General features: G+C 40.9%; 1 protein-coding gene across 1 annotated transcript in view; it reads right to left on the bottom strand.

Annotated features, from left to right (window-relative positions):
- SLC39A12 (solute carrier family 39 member 12) overlaps positions 1–19548 on the bottom strand; it is a 43456-nt gene that overhangs the window by 11204 nt on the left and 12704 nt on the right. Inside the window, exons 5-8 of the mRNA XM_019497428.2 lie at positions 17067–17238; positions 13197–13369; positions 12411–12563; positions 8441–8504 (exon numbers count right to left, since the gene is read on the bottom strand). Of these exons, the coding sequence (XP_019352973.1) occupies positions 8441–8504; positions 12411–12563; positions 13197–13369; positions 17067–17238 (562 nt within the window). The remainder of the gene's footprint in view (positions 1–8440; positions 8505–12410; positions 12564–13196; positions 13370–17066; positions 17239–19548) is intronic.

Genomic DNA, 19548 nt, shown 5'->3' with positions numbered 1-19548 from the left:
AGCTGCCAGCCCCTCTTTTGCTCAGGCAGAAACAGCTCACAAAAGGAACAGAAAGGCTGCAGACAGAGGCTTATATGCTGTTTCTACATTCCTCCCACAGAGCACTGTGATTGAAAGGGGACTCAGGGAAAGATCACAGTCACTGGCCAGCTACAGATGTCAGTCTTTCCCTCCCCACTCCTCCTCCCTCTTCTCAGTTTCTGTTCCCCTGAAAGACTGCCTTCCGAATCTCCGAATCTTTTTTTCCTGAATCGATTCAGACGTGGTTTTTTTGGCCTCCCAATTCCATTCGGATTCGGTGATTCTGCTTCCAAATCAGGCCAAATCTTCTGAATCGAATCGGTGACTGAAGCTTTGCACACCCCTACTGAACATTACATTATTTGTGATCCAGCATTCAGCATTGGGAAGACTACTAACCACATGCATAGTGAAATACATTAAGGCTAGGGACCAACATTCAAAAAGCCTGAGCCTGAATTGATTCAACCTTTGCAGGTTAGTCTAATCTGCCTAGGCTGAACTGGTTTGTAACAGGACAAACATTCTCTCTGGACTGAGGCAATGGAGGCATTTCCCTATTCCCTGCTGGCTGCTCAAAGAGCGGGAGTATTGCCAGATCCCAGCCCCCTGCTAGCACCCTAAGCAAGGGGGCAGAGGGGGGAGGGTGTGCAGTGCATTCATCTGTTGATGATACGGAGCTTTTCAATCTCCCTGTCCCTGCTTCTTTATACTGTCTGCAGCAAACTGATCTGATAACAGTGTTTATCACCCCATCAGAAAAACAATAGCCTCTCCCCATTAGTTCAAATGCTTCTTAAACAGCTTACCAGCTGACCTGTTGATTAGCTCCAAAAAGGCCTATGTGGTCACTGTTCTGTCTGCTTGTGCCAGTGAAATTGGAGAAACACACACAGAGACAACTCCCAGCATTAGCTAGATTACTACATGCCTAGGGTCCATGGGGATGGGGTCTGTTCTGTGAGAGATGGGAGGGAGGGGGGTGGGGGATTCCTGCTTGTCCAGCAAGCAGCGAAGGTGGTAGGGCAGGGGGAAGCCAGGCACATCCTGCTGTACCTGCAGTGTCTTCTGGAGCTGCAGCCAGGGAGCAGAGGGGAGGGGCCAGCTCTGCTGTGAAGCAGAGAGCCCCACCAATCCTGGAGAGCATGCCAAGATGTTGAGGGAGTCTGGTTTATCTTAAACCAGCAAGAGGTCTGGGACAGACATTGCATAAACTGGTTTGAGCCAAATCAGTTAAGTCTGATACTGCATTCAACCAGGTTTATCTCGAACTGGTTCCAGCCATTTTCAAACTGGTTTATGTGCACTGAACAGCTGTTCTGTTACAGGTTTAAACTAGTTTCTGATCACTTAAACTGGTTTATGTGTAATGTCTGTCCCTAGCCTAAGTGTTTTAGGATAAATCTTCTGCTCGCTACTTGGACCAGACAGCTGGGTTGCATGAACTCATACACAGGGGAAATACATTTTTCTCCCAGCTATAGATAAGCTGTAGGCTATAGCTATGGGCCATAGAGTTCAATAATTAGGGCAGGTTTATAACTGGTGCCAAAATCCTGAACCATTTTTGGTCCTGGGACAATTCATTCCATCCACACTCATAACCACATATGCAGCACACATTACATACCTCCCAGAAAGCCTGCCCAATGCCTGTGTATTCTGCATGCATAGTAAAATAGCAGTGGTTCTGTCCCACTGCTAAGGCATACCTGTCTGAGGGTGAAGTTACACTTAGACTACAACAAGGATACTTAAAACATGAGTGTCTGTATGGTAAAGCTCATTAAGTAGTGCTAAATACCCTCTGCATGTCTCAAAGTTACACCATTTCAGGCAAGGGTTAACTCTGGGCTGGGCTACCTAGTTTGGGTTAGGGTAACTCCAGTCTCCTTCATAGAGATAAAATGAGGAATTTGCAGTCCTTCAGTATCCCAGGATGCACTGCCCCACCACCCCATGTAGGGATAGAACCCAGGTTCCCTGTCTCCTGGCCAAACCCCTACTCACCAGCCCTCTAGTGGTAAGTAAGAGCCCTGCAGGCAAGAAACAATATTAACCCTTAACTTGCAACTGTTCACAGCATGTACTAACTTTAACACCACTTAACACTCCATGATTTTAGTATGATCTAAGTGTAACGTGTAACTTCACCCTGACTATATAAGCAGGGTCAGGATTTGTCCCTATAAACCATCAGCTTTTCTAACTACCCTCTACCACCTCATAGATACAACATGACTACCCTGGGTTGTAAGGTTGTATTTCACAGGTGGATATAAGGTGGATATTGTTATTACAAGGTTTTATTGCAATACCATTTTTCCAGAGAAGACTGCTTTACAGAGTTGGGGGGGATGCTTTTCTTACATAAACTGGCTAGAGCCAAAGCCTTCAAACTGTTATTAAAAAAAAAAACCCCAAAAACAAAAACAGCATAAAAGCCTAACAACTGTATTCAGAAAATCCTGCCCAGTTGCCTGGGAGCCCTATGGGTTCAGTAATATTGGCAGGCTTGTTAGATATTCTTGCCAGCTTACAGAGCCAAATGTGGATGTCCCCAGAAGACACAGCTTTTTCTAAACACTTTGGGCAGTTTATAATCAATAGTACAAGACAAGAGTTACACAGAAATAATATATTGCTGCACTACAGTAAGTTTGTGATTTGTCATAAGTATTGGCTAGAATGAAACTGTAGCTCACCATAAGATATTTAGTCTGTTTTATTTAAATAATAGTTGTGGAAAGAGGAATAGTGTAATTACTGGAACTCCTTCCAGCATATTATCATCAATAATATAAAATGGGGGTCAGGGTAACTTTATGGCATGTGAAACATTTTAAAGCTTTTGCAAATGTAGCCTTTGTGAACACACTGGACCAACATCCAAGAAAATCCATGCATGAAAAACCCTGAAGGCTTTTCCTCATTTTTCTTCATTCCATTTTAAATAACAATAATGTTCTTAACAAACGTGAATACACTTTACTGCTCTACTCTACAATTTCCTATAGTATCTCTCTGAAAATGAGCATTTTAATTTAAATACTTCATCTCTGAATAACCTGCAATACATTTGTAAATGTTGGTGCATTCTTTGCAATAAACCAGGAAATGGGGCCCATAGCAGATTCTGCTTCTTAATTTTTCTAGCTAGCTTAGGTTGGATTTCTACTACATGATTTCGCATTTACAGGGTTTAATTTGATCTACCTTTGCCCATAAGCATAAAGCTTTTAGTTCAATGTTTTCATGGTTAATACCATATGCTTCATACAAAAACATTTCTGATAAATCTAATGTGAATCAAAAAATGCAAATACAAAATGCTGATATTGTTTGCTGAGATACAGAGAGAAAGGATCTTACAGTCAGAAACATAAAAAGGACTTAGCTACCTAAAGGGAGATCTAACTGGAATTTAAGACATGCAAGTGCAAAAGTAAATCCCTCTGCCTCACTCATTGATGACTAGGCTGGAAAATTCCCCAAGCACCTAAAACTCTGATTCTGTGCATGTCCAGAACTGCTTCCATTTTGTCAGGGCTTAGCATCTTGGTGTTTATCTTAGGCCTACTCTGCACACCAACAGGATTTGGCTCCACATAAAATATAGCAGCAGTGGCCACATATGTCCAAGAACTACAGCTAGACAATGCCGCTCCCCTCTCCCCTCAACCACACACCCCTTTTTATACAATAGCTAAGCAGATGTAGACACCCTGAATTCAATGCCCCCAGCCTCAGGAGATATCCATGTTGCCAAGGACAGGGATGGCCTATCCAGGTGCCACAAGTGGCATAGGCAGCCTCTTTGTGCCATGCAGAAGATTGGGAAGGGGACAGGTAGCACAGTGGTAGATAGAGCAGGGAGCAGAAAGCAAAGCAGGAGATAGAATAGGGCAGGGAACAGAAAGCTGAGCAGAAAATTGGTTAAGGGAAAGGGATCAGAGTGGTGCTCAGGGAAGGTGTGGAGCTAATTTGTGGCATACACGTCAAAAGAGTTGACCCCCACTGGATGTAGTATGATCTATGGATGGCCATGTCCAGGGAGCTGAAAGATGTGGACTTTAACCCCTCAGGAAGAGAATGGCCTGTAACCTGGTCTTCCACTCCCTGGGTGAATGCTTCAACCAGAAGCAAAGTATAAAAAAGGGTGGTTTTGGTACCTCTTCCAGCCATTTTTAGAAAGAAATGTGTGATTTCCTCTCTCAGTTTTCTCTTAGGCATCTATTTCCAGGTGTAGTTTCATGGCTGTGAAATGCAAGGAGAGGGAGTTATGTCCCCAGCACTCAGGGTTAGGTATGTAAATCCAGACAGGTGTAATTTAAGACATACACTGTCTTCTGTGTTTCATATTAGCTACTGTGGGTGGCATCCTCAGTCTGCTGGCTGTTGCGAATCCCATTCTGAGCTACCTCACTTTTCCCATCCATTGTCCAAGGAGCTCAAGGGCTTCCATCATGTGCCTGAAAGATTACATCAGGAATCCAATGCCTAAATCCCTTGGTTGATTTAGGTCTTAGTCAAAAAAATGTATCAAGTATCAAAATAAAGTCTTTGAAAGTTTGTTATTTCTCAAAATATTCTTAGACAATATTATGCCTAGTTTTCCAATGCAGCAGGAGGACTGAGTTATGACCCAAAAAAATGAAAACTGAAAAATCTGTCCTTTCTAAAGGCCTAAATTTCTGTCCAGAAAAATACCCTAATAAAATACTTCAATGTGGAGAACTAGAAGAATTCTTCCGACGCCTGCGCCTCAAAGAATATTTCCACGACCAAACTAAACCCACTCCCAACAACAACTCATCCTCTGACATCATTCAAGAGAAGATCAATGCCAAAAAGCCCAAAAAAAATCAGATTGGACACCTCGCAGTGGACGAAACCCTAACCTTGACCGCTATATTGACTACTTCAGGGAAAGAATGAACAATGAAATAATCAGCAACATGCGCCACCACAACAACCTCTCTCTTCCAGAGAAAAAGGCCATAGAATCTCTAAGATCTAACCACCAAATAGTAATAAAACCAGCAGATAAAGGAGGAGCCACAGTCATCCTAAACCGTGAGGAGTACATAAAGGAAGCCAACAGACAGCTCTCTGATACCACCTACTACAAAGAACTACAAGAAGATCCTACTCCCCTTTTCACCAAAAAAAACTCAACAATACCATCAAATCATTTCCACCAAGATTACAAGAAAAACTACAGACCTTGATCCCCCCACTACCTAACCCGGGGACTTTTTACATGCTCCCTAAAATCCACAAACAAAGGGAACCCTGGCAGACCTATCATATCCAACCATGGGACCCTAACTGAGGAAATATCAGGTTTTGTTGAATCAATCCTAAAACCGCTTGTCACCCACAGAGCAAGTTTTGTCCAAGACACTACAGACTTGCTACGGAAACTTAAAAACATAGACCACCTTCCCAGCAACACACTCCTAGCCACCATGGACGTTACCAGCCTATACACCAACATCCCACACCAGGATGGCATCCACGCCTGCCTTACATATCTACAGGAACAAGATTACAACACAGAATACAGACCCAAAGATATCACTGAGCTTATACACTTCATCCTCACACACAACAATTTCACTTTTAATAATCAACACTTCCTCCAGATGATGGGAACAGCTATGGGCACTAAAATGGCCCCACAGTATGCCAACCTTTTTATGAGCCACTTGGAAGAAGACTTCCTCAAGAACTGCACCATCAAACCCTTGCTGTACTTACGATATATCGATGACATCTTCATCATTTGGAGTGATAACCTGGAATCTCTGATTGAGTTCCATCAGAAATTCAATAGTCACCATCCCTCCATCCGACTTTCTTTAGAATACTCCAACACCAACATCCCCTTTTTAGACACAAGGATCAGTATCCAGAAGGGTAAAATACAGACCACAGTATACAAGAAACCCACAGACCAACATACATATCTGCACAGAACCAGCAATCACCCGAAACACACCAAAAAAGCTGTGATATACAGCCAAGCCCTCAGATACCACTGCATTTGTACTGAAGAGAACACCTGGGATTGCCACCTCACCAATCTTAAAAAGGCTTTCACCCAGCAAGGACACTCCTCCAGAGAGGTAGATCGCACGTTTGAAAGAGCCATCTGGATACCACGTGAAGAACTGCTGCAGTACAGAAGAAAAACACCCACAAATCGCACACCGCTGGTTATGACCTATCACCCATCCCTTGAACCTGTACGGAAAATCCTCAAAAAATTGCAACCCATATTAGAAAAAGACCCTATTCTTAAAAAGATCTTCCCAGAGCCACCCATCCTAGCCTTCAGACAAGCACCGAACCTCGCCAACCTCATCACCAGAAGCAAACTTCCTCAAGCCCAGAACACACCAAAAGGATCCAGACCGTGCCATGACAAGAGATGCAAAACCTGCCAACACATCTCCACCACCCCCACTATTACTACACCCCACAACAGAGCCATCAGCATCCCAGGATCTTACAGCTGCACCTCCAGGAATGTAGTATACCTCATCCAATGCACCAAATGCCCTGATGGAAGATATGTAGGAGAGACCAGACAACAACTGTGCACCAGAATGAACGCACACCGAAAATCTATCAAAGACAGAAACACCCAATTACCGGTGGGGGCACATTTCTCACAGGAGGGCCACTCTCTCTCCAATCTCTCAGTCCTGATCCTCAAGGGAAACTTACACAACACTTCCCAGATACGAGCCTATGAGCTCCATTTCATCAACCTGCTGGATACTAGAGATCAGTATACTAAACATAGACATTGGAATTTTGATACATTACAATCTGCCTGGCAACTGACTCCCCAGCCCAGCCCCTGGCGTCTTTACTTTTCATTCCATCCAGGAAGAGCACGCAGCAACTGCTGCAGCCTCCTTAGCCTGACGAAGGGTTTTTGAACCCGAAAGCTTGCTTAATAACTATTCTCCAACCATTTAGGTTGGTCTAATAAAAGATATCAAATTCACCCAAGGAACCTTGTCTGCCTATACCCTTAGACCAACACGGCTACAACCCAAACCCCTGAAACGGAGTGGGGAATTTTTAATGAAGAGATACTTGGAAAATTATCTCAAATAGAGACGTACTATATTTGGAGCAGATAACCTTGACACTGCCTGGAATATCTTTGATGTTTAGTAGATAGTGATGACTAAACAGCATTGCAAAATCTAGAGATGAAGTAGATAGTAGCAGTGAAACGGGTACTTGATGATGTACTGAAGGAAAGGTCAGAATCAAGCAACCAGAATCCAGTTTTCAAAAAGTAAAATCCATAACAAAATGGAAACGAAGCCTGTAATATCCAAAGAAAAGTGAACTAGCAGAGCCTTATGAGACTACCAAAGCATTTTGGGTCAGGTCCTGAAACCTTAGTGTCACTAGACAAAAGGGAAAAGAATATAATAAATACACAGATTTTAGGTAACATAGGGTTCTTTTAGTCTTATCCCTGCTACGATATTAAATGGACTAAATGATCTATGGAGGTCCCTTCCAACCTTAACATCTATGAATGTAAAGAGGTTATATACATATACTCAAGAGCAGAATTAGGTCTGTACTATAGTGTCTCATTTTTTCATAAAGAAAAGCCAAACAGAGACAATGAGAAGAATTTCTTAATTCACTTAATCAGACAATAAGAGAATCGGTTGGTCAAAAAATAGCTTGAATAATATAATGAGCCCAAAGCTCCATATGAAGCATAAATCCCTGCAGATTTTAATAAAGCTATTTCATTACCATGAAGGAGACAGAAGGAGTAAGGGAGGCATTTTTTTTCAGTGTGGTGAGTCAGGAAATGAAGAGCAATGACAGTAAATTGTAGACAGGTAGTTAGCTGTGTTAATCTGCAGTCAGGCAGAAGGCAAGATACAGGTGCACTTTATAGACTAACTGAATCAGAGATGGATAAGCTTTCATCTTATGCTATGAAAGGACACACAGTGACCAGGACTATCAAATTTTGCTCAGTGCATGTCCAGTCATAGTATCTGATGAAGTGAGCTGTGGCTCACAAAAATTCATGCATCTCTGATTCAGCCTATAAGATGTGCTTCTGCTTTTGCTTCACAGTAAACAAGTGAGAGTTTCCCTTTAAGTGAAGGGTTTTGGAAAAATAGTTCACAGTGGTGGGTAAGCAGACACTGAAGCGAGGACCATCTAAGATTAATGAACTTCACAATTATAGGGCTGGCTAGCTGGAAACATTTCTTAAAACAGAGATTTAATTATGTAGCTAGGCAGCAATGGATGTGATGATGTAACACAAAACACAGAGCTGAGCCAGTTTCATGCTTTCAATCCCATCCTAAATCTTAGGATTTTGTGTTGCCTGTTTAGTCTTTTTACCAATACTAACATTTTCTGCTGGTCGCCTTATTGTCTGTAGGAATTGCAGCAGACTCAGAATCTTCCGGACTTCTCTAATTAAGAGGAGAGACAATGGATTGGTTATAGAGGCTGTTTCAACCTGTTGTTATTAAACAGTAAAAAGTCAAATAGCTTCACTGATTTTTGCAGGAAACATTAGCTGCTGTCATCTACAACTATGCCATTATCATGACTGGAGTTACTATTTGAACACTGATCGCGTGGCTATTTTTTCCACAAGGTACTCTTAATCTAACTCAGACATAAATAAAACCATTTCGGTACCATTGTGGGCTCTTGAGAAGATCATGTTTCATTGTTGACATACAAACAACTAGGCCTAAAATTCAGAGCTGAATAGGACTGTGTTACAATTCAGGGAATTTAAACAGTTTTTATTATGAGACAGTGAGCTTTGTTGTATCATAATCCTGGGTAGTGTGAAAGCATTTTTAAGGAAAAATAGTAGACTGAAATTTATATGGACTCATGGAGTCCATAATCTTATTGGCCACTTTGAAACTGCATGATCCTGATGGAGATGACAACAAATATTGTTTGGAGATAGCAAACAAATATTAAGGTACTGGACTGCCTGAGTTTTGAAATATTAATATACCTACTTTTGTAACACGCCTTCATCTTAGTTTTAGGAGTAAGTCATAAAAACAGCAGAGGAGCCATCCTCTTTTTGTGTTAACTATTTTTCATGCACGGTGCCTACCAACTGGAACAGAACTGGGCCCCAAATTTCCTTCACTGTGGTGCACCACTTCAACCCCTTAGTCTTTGTCTAAACTGAGGATTGCAACCAGTTGCAGTCATTAGTAGCCGGGCAACAATGTTGATGAACTGATACCAAATCTACTGTAGATAGGTAGAGGTGGTATTAGCACTACAGGAGTTCACCCTCATTTCAAGCTGTAAAAAATTCCTCTGGAGTAACAAATAGCTTTGCCCATGACACTAGAGGTTTGAACTCATGTTTGAACCTGATTTGCCTATCAACTTTTAGAACTGGGGCAAGGCCTTAATCTAACTATGTATTCCCTATTCTGGGAAATGAAGGGCTTTTGGCAAAGAAATAGAGAACCAGCTAGATTTCCAGTCTTAATCTCTGCTTAGTTGGGGAACCAAGGTATTAAAACTGCCATAGCTGCCTATACAGAGCTCACAAAGAGGATACTTTGTGCGAGTCAGCACTCACTGCTCCAAAGAACAGAACTGCAATGCATGCCGGCTGCAGTGTGTCTTGTGTGGTTCTCTTTTACTACAATTATTGTGGTGGTGAAGTAAAAAAGGGGTTGTGTGCCTCTGAGGCATAGACTAAAAAAATGTCTCTTATTTCTACATTTAAGAAAACAACAACTTTGTTTCCCATGAGTGTAGCCAGTCATATGAATTCCAGCATTTATTCCAAGTTTTCTCATAGTATTTATTCACATGGCATCACTTTGAACTCTGTGTCAAAAATCCAAGACTAATCATTGACCTGAAAGATTTATTAGTTTTTTGTAGTCAACCAATGTTTGTCTAATAATTATGCACATGGTTCTGAAAAACATGGGCAGCTCTCATCTAAACTGACTAAGTCACGTTAGTTCCTATTATCCATGCATAGCTTTAGGACAGTTTTGGTCGTTAACGTAAACAGGAAGTGATCATGCAACTTGAAATTTAGTACGTTCTGCCTTCACTAGTTTGTTTACATGCATTCAGGCAACAACCGTGGTCGGTGTATCGACAGTGGCCCATGGGTCATTTCTTGATAACCAGTTTTCTATAAAAAGTGGTCCATAGAAATATTTGAGATCCACCAATTTAAGTAAAACTGCAGTTATACATCCTGAAATTACAGACAATCTGAAGCAGAGACTGCCCTTGGAAAAAAGAAAAAAAGAAAAAAAGAAAAAAAGCGCTAAAATCTAGCAAACCATGTAGATGCTTGAGCACTGCTCCATAGATCTAACTGGAATTTCTTAGTGATTAGGCATTTTCAGTTGTCTGGTTTTATGTACATATTCAAATGAATGGAAACATGTAGGTTGAGATTTCAGCTGTTAACTAATTATATGCTGTAATCTTTTTGGATATAATCTTTCAATACATACTCTAGCTTAAAGTTTGAAAGGTGTTTTGCCAGGAGCTTCAAGGAAATGGGTATGCTATGTCACAGTAGAGCACCCTCTGGTACAGGTTATTCATTAATAAAATATTTATTTTCCTAGGACAAAAAATTTAAATCAGGACAAAAATCATGCATCTCTTAAATTGCTTTGGGAGAACTTTCTCAACCCAGGACTGTCCTTATTAAACTGGACTGCTTGGTAGTTACATCCTTGCATGGGATTTACTTTTGAAGAAAAGGAAAACGGCAATTTTTTTAAAACATTCAGGGCAAAAGGAATTACATCTTTCCGTTAGGTATTTGTAGATGCTCTTTATAAAGATTTATGATTAAAATCTTCCTGAAAAGATTTATTATGTACTGAGAAATCTACAGATACTTAACAATACATCCTTTCTCAGGCCACAGAATGAGAAAATTAATAAACTCTGAAAAATATTATTAACTTATGATATTAATTGGGTTTATTCTTTGAGATACAGAGAAAGAAGGAAATCAAGTCAGTAAAGCATTTCATATCAGGAACCTACCAAATGTATGGTTAAAGTAGATTTGTCTCTGCCTGAATGGTCATTTAATTCAGAATCCACTGGGAGGTCAGGGGAATGCCCCAAGCGCCCATTAACTAATGAAAGGCTCTGCTGGATGAAGATGCTTTTTAATTAGTTCTGAAGCCAGATGGATACAGGTGCAGTCTTTGTCAGTTTCATGTTCAGATTTAGCGTTTACATGACCTATGAGAGATCTTAGTTTGAAAATAAGAACAGTTGAAAAGACTGCAAGCTGTGCTAAACATTTTCTAATGCCTTTTCAGTTCAGAAAACTGAATCTGATAAAAAGTTAGTGTTTTATAGGGAACTTCAAAACATTTGTAGGAAATGATTTTGTTTTAAAAACTAAGGTTTGGAGTTCCCAGCTGAGATTAATAAAGAATGTAATGTTTAGTGTTCATTTAAAGACCTGGAGAAAAATAGTCTCCCTCTCTTTGGTTAAGTAAACACAAAGTCATTATGTTTTATTTATAAGTTGAATTACAACTTCATCTTAAAATCTCATATGTAAAATCCTAACGTTACAATTTTCATACTATTCTCATTCCATTTAGGTTATGTGGTGTTCTTGTGTTTCAATCCTGCATTCATTAAAGGTGGTGGTGGGGGTATTTTGGATGCATGAGGAATAGGTTTCTAAGTCAGGCCAGTGGTTAAGCATCCTATGTAAAACAGCAGCAGCAAAAGTAAAGCTGTTTGAAGCAAAGTTAAGATGGCCTCCCATACTGAGAGAATAAATGAAGCATCGTGTTATGTGCTACATTATATCCTTGTGGATAATGACATTTTCAGACACCAGGCATGCTGAGATAAAATAAAAGAATTACTGAATGCATGGTATCCAACTAAGAGACAACACTAAAATAATACTAGATTTGAAGTTCAACATCTATATTCTTTTTAAAAATCCATTGGGACAGCAAATTGTTAGCAATTTGGTAAATTTTAACGTGTAATGTTTCACAGTGCCTTTAAAAGCACTTTGTTTACATTTTTCTTTCAGCTCTCCAGACAGAGCCTAAATGAAACAACTTCTGTATAGATGCACACTGCTCCCATGCTAGCTAGGAAAGTCTGCTTATAGAATACAATAATTAAATTAACTAACTCTTTTTAGAGTTAAATATATAAAACCTATGGAACAACGTAAAGTAGAAATTGAAGGCAAGTCAGGTAGGAGTAGTTTGGGAAGCAGCACTTTATAGTTCATTTTACTTCATTAATGCAGTTTATAATTTCGAAATTAGTGATTTAAAAAGAGATAAAAAATAAAGTTCTACCTGGTCACTTGATGATACCAAAAGAAAGAAACATTTTTCTATCAGAAAAAAACCATGAATTCCTCCAATCATTCCTAAGAGTTTCCAAACATATTCTTTCCCATTGTAGATGTGTTCCAAGTCTTGTGTTTCATGTTTATGTAACCCAAGAATCTGGAAAAAGTGGTGAAGTAAAAAGAATTAAAAAAAAATCATTTGGTTTTTGCTACTTTTAATGACACTTACTTCCCTAAATGTTTTGGTATTTTCCAGTCCTGCCTTCCAGGCCCTTCCAACATAGAAAACTACCTATACCTGACACAGATAGGTGATTATTAGACAACTATCTACCAGCTTGCTCTTGATTATTCCCAATCCAACAACAAGACACAGGGTTAGTGTAATATGTTTGACTCCTTCCTTGGCTTCACACAGGACACAAAATCTATAGCTATCTCTACTGGTTTGCAAGATATTTCTCTAAGATTTTTTTTCTTCCATTATATTTTATTAATGAGAACCTTGCGTGAAAATAGGACCCACATTTCTTCTGAGTTAATCATCTGTTGCCTTCTGCTTCTTACTCTTCAACTTTTCTCTGATTTTGCAAAGTGGATAGTGCAATGGGAGGGCTAGATCTATGACTTTTAAATCACATGGAAAACTTTATTTTATAAAAATAAGAGCACATGAACATTGGCTAGGTTGAAGATACAAGATTTTCTGGATATCATTGTGGAGAAGAATGGAAAGAAGGCAGCATCATAAAGTAAGCATTTCTTTACATATAGGAATCATGCATGTTACCTGTGGAATTAGATGCAGCAGGGCATCTCCAGAAAGGGTCCCAACAGCTAAACCTACAAACAGCTGCAAAATGAGTGTATAGATTTCTTGACATGAGTGGAACAAAATAAGAGTTGTACCAAACATAGATCCGATAGTAATAAGCAAAACTGCAACAGTGCTGTAGCCATACTCTATGGGGAAAAGGAAACAAAAAAAACCAAGGGTACCTTTAATCATTCATTATTTAATTATTTGAAGCACACCCGTACGAAAAGCTTGAGCAGTACTACATTCTTCTTTTAAATGCATAAGGGAAGGGACAAGACCTACAAAGAATTCATTTTACAATGACTTGAAGGGGAACAACCCCACCCCAAGATACCAGGCCATAAAAGACAGATACGCTCCTACTGTGGAGATGACAGAAATTCAAGATACCTTACTTGTGGGGAGGCAAGATTGTCTCTCTTTTCTGTTTTCACTGACTTTTAATTCACTTGCTCACCATGACTGGACCTTATAAATATTCACAGCTAATACTACCTTATTAGCTTAACAGAGTGTGTACAATGAACAGACAAAGGCCCAGAGTCTCAAACATATGTAGATGCCTAATACCCAGACACCTAATTCCCATGGGAATGATAAGCATAAATAAGTTTGAGGATCTGGGCCTAAGCTTCTTATTCTAAATTATGTCTGTTTTTTGCTGTGGACAGGCACAGGCTTCCTTTAGGGATTGAGTCAGGGTGTTTTCCTAGTTTAATAGGGTGTTTGGAAGGCTGAAAAAATAATACTTATAGTTTATGAACAGCTTACATCTTTATACTTTACAACAGGAATTTATGAATCTTTACTCCATTTTATGAGGTAGGTGAGAAACAAGCACAACTATGTTAAAGCCAGAATACTCTGAAGTATTTACTAACTTGGGGTTCAGTGGTCTTTTTAAATCAGTGATGATTGTGACAGCTCAGCACCTCACAAAATGAAGGGGCATTAGGGGCCGACCTTAGGGGTTGAGCCTATTTCACTTTATATGCCTAAAAAGGACTGGTTCCTCCTGAATCAGGGGGAAAACCTCCAGAAGCTGCCGATGGCGGTGTCCCTGTCAAGGGGGGCACCAGCCCTACCAAGAGCATCAGTTTTGGCCATCGGGGGGGGGGGGGCACCAGCCCCATTAGGGGGCATGTGCACCCCCGTGTTCCCCCTACCACTTGCCTATGGACCATATACAGGTGTGTAAATGCAGACTTTGACATTGGCATTTAGGCAAGGCTCTGTTTGAGTATTGCCTGTTCAGTTCTACTGAACATGCCAGTTAGAACTATGCTTCAGCTAGGCAGCTGCCTGGAAAAGTAGAATGGACAAGTCTTGAAATTTTAGTTGGGCAAAAACTAGGACTACTGAGGAGGCAACCACCAAACTAGGACACACCAAAGGAGGAGGCATAGCAGAAACCTTCCACCTTTTAGCCCAGTTGCCTAGTCATTAGGACACTTAATTATTATTAATTACCAAATCGTGGTTGACCCAGGCACAAGGTCCCCCTCACCATAAGGGAGATTGAACTTGTGTCTTCTATTCCTCAGAAAAGGACCACCCTTTACCCTTTTTTTGAAGCTGGCCCATTAGGTAACCAAAAGAGGGAGCTTTGTGAAGCTGGGATGGAGAAAACAAAGCAGAGGAAGAATGGCTTGATGAGATGGTTTCTGTTCTAGAAAGAAGAGGGTGGCATGTAGCCTGGTTCTTGGCTCACAATGGGGAAGGAACATTATCCATTTTATTCAGAATATTACATGGAAGGTGCAGCAGGACTGCACAAAAGGGAGGCTGGAAATGGGTCTAACCTGTGGTGTGGCAGTTAGTGGACTTTGTTGGGAAGCCTGAGATGTAGCCTGTTAGGGATGGGAAGCTGAGGGAGGGGGATTGGAACCCAGTTCTTTTGCTTCCCTGGGCAAGTGCCCCAACCACTGGGCTATTGGACTAAAAGGAACGCATGTGTCCTCTCATTCTCTTTTACTTCTGGCCAGTAGCATAACTAGGGAAGGACAAGCAGGACATCAGCCTGAGGTGTCAATTGAAGGGGATGCCAATATGGTTCCCTCCCCTCAGGAATTTTTGCCACAGCAGGTATAGCTCTGTGCATTCCCTGTCTAGCCCTAGGAGCCAGGCTGGCACGGCCCTCCACCTAACAGTGTATCTGGAGGGGTGAGGGTTGGAATTTAGGCACATAAAGTAAAATACAGTCTGGATCCAGGTAACTCAGGTTATACTGCCCAACACTCAAGAATCCTAAATTAGTAGATACTTTTGACAGCTTAGTCTTCAGTGACTTGCCAAAGACCACACAGCAAGTCACCTAAAAACTGGCACTGAAACCCCTAGTCCTAGGCTCAGGTTTCATTTGCCTTACATCAGGACTGTGGCTTTTCTTTTTATTCCTTTTGGAAACATCCCCAGCTTAGGCTCTAAACCTGCAGAGACATTCTGATGGTCATAAAGGCCTTTGTCTTATACCATGGATTATAGATACTGAGCTTTATGTGGGGATTAACCTACACACATGCATTCCTGCTTGGACTCAGAAAAATGGGAGGTTTAAGAGTTCATTTTTAATGACTATTTTGGCTTTTCACTCACAAAAAATATTTTTCCATATAAGATCATCATTAAGGGAGTGGTTAGGTCACTAGGAACCTGGAACCTTGCTCAATTCCCATTTCTGCTGTAGACTTCTTGCATAACCCTCACTCTTAGCCACTCTTTGCCTTGGTTCCCCATCTGTAAAAGATGGACAGTAGCATTTCCCTACTTGACAGTGGTGTCAACCTTAAAGATTGTGAAGTGCTTGGAAAATATGGTAATAATAAGGACTTGAAGAAAAAGAGACCTCTTTTTAGGGAGTGTCAGCACTTCCTTTTCCTCTTAATTCTAACATGATGTCCACAGACCTCTTTCCATCCCATAATCTACCATATTATTTACTATACAGTGACCATTCACATTCATGTATACAACAGGGAATTGTGATCCAGTTCATTCCCAGAAGCATCCTAATTAATCTTGCTTAAACAATAGTTTAAATTCAAGGGTCTAAAGGCTCCAGCAGTCCTAGACAGATGATTCGCTGGGAGGATACTTGGGAAGCCTACCACCCATATCAGTGATGTGAAGCTACTAGATGCTAATAAAATACTTCACAACAGATAAAAATACTCAGTGGACTGAGTTGTAGCCATACAAGTGTGTCAAATTGACTTCCTTCTCCAGGCCAAGTTAAACAAATCTTGAAGCTCATGTAGTTACTTTGCTGGGCATAGGTACATGCAGCTGAAAAAGTGCTTTCCTTTCACATCATTATCCTTTCGCAAGATGATTTACTTTTGCTGTGAAAAATTCACAAAGTGAAAATCTGCAAGATCATATGCAGTAACTTTCTGGAGAACACTTTAGCAACAGTAATTCAGCGCATTGTGACACAGTATATCAGGGGATACAGCTCTCAGGCCTGATCCACCACTTTGAGTTACCCTGAACTGAAACCAAAGAAGTTCTGTTAGGATAAACCCAGAGGAACACTGTGGCTAAGCAGAACACTGGTCTCAGCTACACAGAGGCCCTGCCGTAGCCCATAGGCATTATATCTCCCACCGCCATCTCTGACCGTCACTGCAGAAGGTACGCTTAAATGAGATTCCCCTCAAATATGTAAATTAAGTCTTGCTTGGACTTGGATCCCATCTTTTCTCACTATAATAATGCTATAATAATGCTATGTGGCACAAACACTATGGAATTCTCTCAGGCTCTGACTCTTCTTTTGGTTCAATACTAATGAATGAAATCCCTCTACAAAGCAAGGGCAACAATGGCAAGATAACTCACTTTCCAGGATTGTTGGTGGAGGCTTTGTTTGCTTGGATTCTGTAAGCTGACAAGAGCAACTTAGTAGTTGCTGAATGATTGCTGGACTGATTTGCTTGAAGTGCTCTTCAGAAATGGATAAAGGATTATTTTGTAAAACTATCTTCACAAGCTCTTTGGCAGAGAAGCAAGCCTACACAGAAAAGTATATATGATTACTAAAACAGAGAACCTGAGTTTAATATTTAGGTCAATGGTGAATTCAAAGGACTCTTCAAATCACATACAATCATGGACTTGAAAAGTAAACCCTGAAGAAAAATTTAGTTTTCAATCTGTTCTGTCCTGGTTACATCATTTAAAATGACCATCATTCTGAATCATTATTAATCCATTTTGGTGGACCTAATCTTCATTTATGAGACAGGATGGCTACCACTGAAGTCATTTTACATCATCTGAGGGTTTAAAATATATGTATAACATATTTCTTAATCAAGACTATTTTTACTACCAAAGAGGAGCTAACATGTGGTTTAAAATTACTTGAGCTACCTTTAAAAGCACAAAAAGTTAGGAGGTTTGCAGGCAGAGCATTTGTGGTGGTACTGCAATTACATCTGTATTTGTGCTGCATATCTATGTCCTTCATAATACAGAGAGCAAATGGAAGTTATAAAGGTTTATTGGGTTGAACCATAATAAGGGTATACTAAGATCCCTATGGTGCTTATTACTTTTAGAGCAGCAATAGTGAGATAATCTAGCTTTGGTATGCAATTGTCTTTTGGAATCCATTTTTAATGTAATTCCTAAAGCACTGTTTCCCAAACTTTTGATACCTGGGGCACACTTTTTTTTTTCTGAATTAAAATTGGCAGCACACTTTTTTGAATTTTGTGGCATGCTGGTTGAAAAATCACTGAGTCAGATCTAAATTCAGAAAAGATATGGGGGCGGGGGGGAGACGGGACAGCTTTAAGGCTAAAAGTAGAGAATCACTTATTTAGCTGGTGCCACTTAAAGGTGGGGAGAGGTGTGAGGGGCAGGGGGAGCAGGGCCTTGCTGTACTCTTTCTACTGTCTGATCTCTGGTCTGTACCTCAGGGCAGTTCCTGATGCTGAGGCTGTTCCAACATGTTCTCACAGGCTGGTGACCATCGCTGCAGCTTCTCCTGCTGGGTTTGGGAGTGTGGGAGGAGTGGAGGGGACAAGAAAGGTTGCAAAGCACAGTTCTGTCTGTGCATCTGTCCATCCACCTACCCAATCATAGCAGATCATGCTGTTGGGACCAGCACAGGGACTGCCTGGGGGGCTGGGAATGGCAGGGGAAGGTAGCAGCAGTGGCAGCCAGCAGTCCCCAAAGGAGAAGCCTCAGGCATCACTGGAATAGCTGGGGCAGGTGCGGGGTGCTGGACAGGGAAGAAGGACATTCATCCTTAACAGGATCTTGTGGCACTCTTCCATCACTCTCTTGGCACACTGGAATAACTGAACTAAAGGTTTTGCTTCATCATGCTGAGTAAAAGTAAAGGCAGTGATAGTGATACACAACATGATTTGATGTTTTCCTTTCCTTTCCTGTTTTTCATATTGCTAACTGACTCAGGCTGGATTGATCCTTTGAGACAGGGAGGGAGAATCAGATACTGCAATAAGTGTGGTGTTGCTCTCTCTTTCATATCAGCACTGAACCAATTACCCAATACTGTGTTAGGAAAACAATACCATTTTCTAGTTCAGTTATGAAATGAATGTTCTGACTAGATCTAGATGGGAATTTCCAACAGCTTGCTGGCCACAAAAATGAAACCTTTTCTCATGAATATATCAGTTTTGCAAAGCTCCATGGGATACTTTCCCCCCATCCCTCCTAGTTTTTATGGTGAATACTGCAAAATAACTTAACGGTCAGGGCATTAATTTGGGTGACCCAGGCTCAGATCCCTGCTCTGAACCAGTCTTCTAAAATAAATGCCCTGACCAAACAGGTCATTGGCTAGCCTGGAGTAGACTTTTCTGCGAAAACCCCCTAAAAGTCTTGGTTTTGTCCTACTGCTAAATGAGAAATAAAAAAAATAAATTAAAAACATTTCATGGGATGGGAAACAGTTTCTTATTCAGCTCTAGTACTGACTACTTATACTTATTCTTGTTATTATTATTAAATTTTCATAGTATTTTTCATAGGAACCTCTCAGTCACAAAGTTCTTGCTCAAGAAATTGTGTTCTTTGAACATAAATGTACTAAGCATTGAATCACTGGCGACACGTAGGGGGTGTATGTGCACCCCCTGAGTGTGGCAGTGACCCCCTATGAAAAGGTGCTGCCGACCCTGTTGGCGGTACCTGTGGGTGGTTGTGACTCACCACCCCCACCGCTGACACCGCCAGTAGCATCTGTGGATGGTCAGCGATTGCCGCTGGCTGCCAGCAGCATCTGCAGGTGGTTGCTGACCCCTGGTTGGTGCTCACCACCCGCCCCCACCCCCCCAACAGCACC

The sequence above is a fragment of the Alligator mississippiensis genome, chromosome 5 (assembly GCF_030867095.1).
Source record: "Alligator mississippiensis isolate rAllMis1 chromosome 5, rAllMis1, whole genome shotgun sequence".
NCBI lineage: Eukaryota > Metazoa > Chordata > Crocodylia > Alligatoridae > Alligator > Alligator mississippiensis.
The sequence above is the reverse complement of the archived record's forward strand: the minus strand, read 5'-3'. Positions and strand labels throughout refer to the sequence as shown.